Source organism: Mizuhopecten yessoensis, unplaced genomic scaffold (assembly GCF_002113885.1).
Source record: "Mizuhopecten yessoensis strain PY_sf001 unplaced genomic scaffold, ASM211388v2 scaffold9031, whole genome shotgun sequence".
NCBI classification, from domain to species: Eukaryota; Metazoa; Mollusca; class Bivalvia; order Pectinida; family Pectinidae; genus Mizuhopecten; species Mizuhopecten yessoensis.
This window is the reverse complement of record NW_018407844.1, coordinates 232850-238849: the sequence shown is the minus strand read 5'-3', so window position 1 is coordinate 238849 and position 6000 is coordinate 232850. Positions and strand designations below refer to the sequence as shown.

At 37.1% G+C, this 6000-nt stretch overlaps 1 protein-coding gene across 1 annotated transcript; it reads left to right on the top strand.

Annotated features, from left to right (window-relative positions):
• The first annotated feature begins 424 nt into the window (after positions 1-424).
• LOC110457144 lies at positions 425-2307 on the top strand. The gene is made up of 3 exons (XM_021508252.1): positions 425-1161; positions 1655-1781; positions 2020-2307. Exons 1-3 carry the CDS (start codon positions 425-427, stop codon positions 2305-2307), a joined length of 1152 nt encoding a protein of 383 aa, XP_021363927.1.
• The last annotated feature ends 3693 nt before the right edge of the window (positions 2308-6000 follow it).

Below are 6000 nucleotides of genomic sequence, written 5' to 3'. Positions count from 1 at the left end.
TACACATTTCTACTAAACACTCACCTGCTCGCTGGGTAAATACTGTTATGTGATTTTAAGTTTTGACAGTCTACCAAGACATTAACTTATAACAGAGAACTTCTGTTATTATATTGTGACATAACCTTGGTTGATGGACGTGTGTATGAAAGTGTTGTTGTTCGTTGTCTGTGGACGGCCTGACATTGTAAACAAGGTGAGTGATTATACGTGACCACAGGACTTAGTGAAACAAAGAATGAAGTGGAAACTCAGGATTTGAGAATATTTTGGGTTTTATTCCTGATGTAGAGACACACATTTCTTTGTTGTCGTTTTTATCGGTATTAGATACAATGTAAACAGCTATACAACAAACTGCATCACTGTGAGATCAACGTTCTACAGTCAATAATCCTGAACTGCTTTAAGTCTTTTTATCATCATGGCTACATCTCTGTGTAAAGGTCAGATTCCATTCCGTGCCAAAGGTCAGACCACCTGTTTACACCACAAAGAGGGACAACTGGACGTTTACTGTAAAAAGTGTCAAGAACTTGTTTGTATGAAGTGTCTATCAACTGTACACAATGGTCATCCTTTGTGTGGACTTAGTGAAATTGCCTCTGAAAAGAAACGAGACATTCAAAACTTCATTGACAAAACTGAGAAAGCTGATCTGGTTCAAGTTGACAAGTACATCACTGCTACTGATGCACAACTAAAGGACAATTGTAGCAATTTTGAAAAACTTTCTCACCAGTTAAAGACACAAACAAACAAATTAAAAGAAGATTTGGACTTGCTAACAGCTCAGACTCTGTCTCTCTATCAACAAATGGAGGAAGATAACACCAAGCTACTACAAACCTACAAACAGGACCTGGAAATGTACAGTACTCAGCTAAAAAAACAAGTACAAAAATGTAAGATAGCACTTCAACGCTGCTCTGACATCCAAATCTACGACACAGGATGTGAGATTCAATCTTCTACCACTCTCCCTGTAAAACCTACCCTGGGTACTGCTAGTTTCACTCCAAACCTTAATCCTCAGAGTCATCTGGAACAAGCTTTGGGAAGAATTAGCACATCAGGTCATCTTCAGGGTCAAGCTTCACGAGATCATGATCGGTCAATTGGATCATCTGCTGGACAAGGACCATCCCCTACACAACAGTGGTCAGAATAAAAAGGACGGACATCCCCTACACAACAGTGGTCAGAGCCAAAAGGACGGACATCCCCTACACAACAGTGGTCAGAAGGAAAAGGACGGACATCCCCTTCACAACAGTGGTCAAAATCAAAAGGACGGACATCCCCTACACAACAGTGGTCAGAATCAAAAGGAAGGACACCCCCTACACAACAGTGGTCAGAACTAAAAGGAAGGACACCCCCTACACAACAGTGGTCAGAATCAAAAGGAAGGACATCCCCTTCACAACAGTGGTCAGAACTAAAAGGAAGGACACCCTTTATAATTGGCGTACGTCGTTCTCTGCCAATTAGATCATCTGCTGGACAAAGACCATTCACTTCAAAACAGGAGTCAGAAAGAAAAGAAAGGACACCCCCTCCAGACCGCAGAACCTTTAACGTCAGTATTCCAAAAGATATAAAGCATACAAATCAGTAACAATGACAGTTACACCTTAACTCTCCTGGACAGGAAGGGCAAAGTAATACAGGAGGTTGAATGCAATACTAAGATCCCAGACATAAGTCTGTCACCAACAACCAACACCCTGTGGGTCTGTGACAAGGAAAACAATATTCAGTACCAGGGAGACACCAATGTGTGTCTGTATTACAGCAAGTAACCATGTTATTTTTGGGAAGGACAAACAAATCTCAAAATTTACCACAAAAGGTAAACTGTTACTTACTACATCAGTTGGAGGGACTTGATTCGTGTCTACACCACACAGGATCACAGAGTGTCCTGTCACTCACAATGTCGCAAGGGCTGCCTGGTATATTTAACGTGATGGTGAATGAAAACCATGTGTTGTTGTCATGGACACATATTTCAAGGAACTATTTGTATATGATGGTGAAGTCCCACATACGTATCAACCAACATCACAGTCTGGAGGTAAACCATTTGACCCCTGTGGTGCGGTGTATGACACTGTGGGTAACATCGTCATCGGGGACTTTAACAATAAGAGTGTCCTACTCATCAGTGGGCGTGGTGAGTTCCTCAGGATCATACACACAGATGACGACAGTACAGTTGCTGTTGGTGTAGAGAGGGAGGATGTCCTGTGGGCAGTGTTTGGATTTAATGATGTCAAACTACTACAGTACAGCAGTGTGTGACACCTAGACAAACTACAATGTGTATAACTTGAAAACCAGATATAAACTACCGTCCTGAGAAGTGTACCCACACAACAGACAATAAAATATGTAACAATGTGAAAAATTACTATGAAACATCAAAAGAGTGATTTTGGACAATATTGTTGGACTAATTTAGAAAAACAACTCAAACTGAAATATTTGACTTGACATTTCTTTTTCTGAGTAAATATCTTTACTATAAAAGTAAATGCTTTTGACTTGAGGAAATATTCCTATTATAATGTTTGTAGTGTGGACATTTTCTCATTGGCAATATGTTTGAAACCTTTATATTTATATATATCGTGAACATCAAACTAAAAGTTGTTAAAAAATTATACCATCCTTTCATCCCAGTAAGCTTCATATCATTACTCAAAGTAGTACGTTTCCTTGAATATTGTCATTTAACAATTGTAATTTATTTTGTAACCCTAACCCAACCTTTAATGTTAATGTTAATGTTGGTCAAGATATTCGATTTGAAAAAAACATGATCACCAGGTACAAAAGCCAGTTACAGATCAAATATGGACCCTAGATTTCATAGTGTATCGGAAGTTATGTTAAAATTGCATGACGTTTGACCCCTGTGACCCAGAATGTGGGTCAAGGTCGTTCGTGGCACCTTTCTTGATAGGTTACCTACATATGAAGTATCAATATTCATGGCTATGTGGATTTAACAAACCATTTTAGCGTATATGATTCCTGCCGCCTTAAAAAAAAAAAGAAGCTATTTATAGCCCTTTATCTTAGCAAGCTGCGTACTAAATAACATGACCCTGCGTCTTAGGGGTCTAAACAGTGTATGTATCTCTCCTACATATGGACATTTCTTCGGCCGGGGGTTTGGGATACGCCCAAGCCTCAAGCAGGTCCGGGTCTGAGACGATTGTTAAGCCATTTAAAGGGACCTAATTTTCAGATATACTTATGTAATTATAACTATCACGTATGCTATAATAATCACATTCTCATTATCATCATGCATTCTGAAGAATTTCTCCATATTTCAACCTCAGAACACTTCACAATATGCTTTTTGTTACAAATTACTTAGATTTAAAAAATAAAATCATATCAATGACAATAAAATACTTTTCAAAACGCATATTTGCAGATCCTTGTTTTCCTTTATTTTCATGATTAAGAAATGGATTTATTATCTTAAGGATTCCTGTCCCAATGCGATGTGGGTTTTTGTGTATAAGCAGTAACCTCCCCCGAATTTCGTTTTGGATATGAAGTGTCGCACATTTGGCCCAGCACACTTCATTTGACCATCTACCTCTGTTGGGAACAGCGATAGTATCACAGTCTTAAGTGCTTGGTTCGAATCCCGGGGTATCCCCGCTGATTTATTTTATACACAAAACACTATTGTTGATTACGTTCCCTTTATTTCATCTTTATCATATTATCATAAAAGTTGATTACGTTCCTTTTATTTCATCTTTATCATATTGTCATAAAAGTCAAATTGCTAATTTACAGTAGGTGAATTATTGTACACCCCAGGTAGGGAGTAGTCATTTATTGTCTAGGGAGTACTCAGTATTTCATTTTGAGTACTCATTTTGTTATAGGTATTGAAGTTGTTAGATCATAGTGTTGTATATTACTCATTACTCAGAGGGACTTACTGTTATATTGATTAAGCAAGTTACTCTATTTGTATATATTTGCACTGAGTATAGCTCAAATAACATCTACTTGTAGTATAGACAATAGAGATCTCCAGTGGAAGTGAATGATACGAACCCCTGTAAACGTCACATAGAAACTCTTATTGGTTGTGTAAAAAGAACTTTTCATAATCCACACTTACCAACCTGAAGAAAATGTTCAGAAATATACGAACCAGACTATGTTTTATAGTATACCTTTTCAAGGAGGAAGTTGAACAAGGATACCTGATATGGGAACCAATCCCATCGAGCACACCTGTATGGTGTTGCTTATCACGCGCTATCGGTACGAGGTCCAAATAAAGGTGTAACAAATTTACAGGTCAATGTGGTTTATTAAAATGAAATATCGTATATGCATGGATTTCAAATAGAATTCGAAACATTCATTCTGATATCATATAATTTTACATGTAAATGCTATAACTTCCCTTGTGTTGTATACCTTATTATTTGATAATGTTGTTAAATGAAATTTTGATTATTTTAAAAGCTAGACCTTTGCCTAGCTGGATGATACTGGCCATGCTCTGGGTCCTCCTCAGCGCCATAGGGCGCCAACAAAATCTTCTCTGATCTTCAACACCGCCTTATTTAATTATGGCGTCAACAAAACCAATTCTGGTCCCTCCACACCGCAACGTGGCGTTGTTTTAAAATAGTTTATGGGTTTCGCTATCGAACACATTTTTACGAGTGTGCTTCATTTAAAAGTTTTTTTATTTAAGTGGCTAAAATGAAGCATTTAATAACATAGATTAATTATAATCTCAAGGATAATGGGCATTTCTATATAGCTCTTAGTTAGTAGAAACATCCATAAATAACATTGTTCTTTATGATAATTTTTAATAAAAATGGAGTGACCATGTCACAAAGCATATCGGAAACTTACTCTTACAGATACAAATAGGTTATTTAAGCAGAAAATTCAACACTTGTATAAGTACACTAATTAAATTTAACTGTACTACAGTTGTTGTTTTGACAAATACGAATTTTAATTGATTCCAAGTCCCCGAAATGGTACCTATGTTTTATCATTTTTTTATACCAATGTAAAACTACAAAACTATTTTTTTCCTTTTTACATTGTAGAGGGTAGTGGCTCAGACTCAGAGGAGCCTGATACACGGGCACTCGTTTTTATGATCCTCGTTTTATTAGAAAAAATAACCGGATCTGAGCAAGACAATTAAGATATTTGTTATGTTGTTGTTTTATATGTAAACTATTTGTAAATGAATGCGATGTAGCTGTTGGTTTTTATAACTTCGAACAATTGTTTTGATAATTCAAAAAGATAACATTTAAAATGAGGAGATAAACTATTGATGGACAAGAGTTACTGGCCTTTGAAGAGCTCTTTCTTGTTTAAAGGCGGCAAACACAAAACTGACCTCCAGAGTGTAAGCAGGCACAATTCGTTATATTAGAGGTTGACGTTTGGTTGTGGTGACGTACTATCGACTAAACGTAGTTAGTTTACACTATTCATTTGACTAAATGTTCAGAAAACACCTGGACGGGCATCCGTTCGCGAAAGACGAAAATTTGAAAAATGACATATTCAAAAAATGAAATAAATGTCACTTCGTCCCAACAACAAAAAATATTCAGACTGACTCGAGACAGCGATCAGATTACAGGGATTCGTTATAAATGTCTGAAGAACACATATGCTATACTGATATTGGTCAAAGCACACGTGCATATTTATGTGTGCTGTGACCCATACCAGTATAGCATATGAGTATATTAGACATTTGTAACGTTCCCCTGTGATCAGATTTATGTCTTCAGACGTACGAAATTAAAAAACCGAAAAAATGACGTAATAAGTTTTAATCTCAAATAGACGCCAACTGATCTCGGACTTATATCAGATTTAGCAAATATGTCAGGAGCTTATGGAGCAAGCCTTATCAGGCGCCAGCCGGAAAACTGTCATCGAGGCCTTGTCCTAAACCGGTGAGTG

Coding starts and splice junctions, on each gene's coding strand:
- LOC110457144 (XM_021508252.1), top strand. CDS start 425: ATGGCTACATCTCTGTGTAAAGGTCAGATTCCATTCCGTGCCAAAGGT. Junction 1,162..1,654: donor CCATCCCCTACACAACAGTG/GTCAGAATAAAA, acceptor TCTCCTGGACAG/GAAGGGCAAAGTAATACAGG. Junction 1,782..2,019: donor AGTACCAGGGAGACACCAAT/GTGTGTCTGTAT, acceptor ACATATTTCAAG/GAACTATTTGTATATGATGG.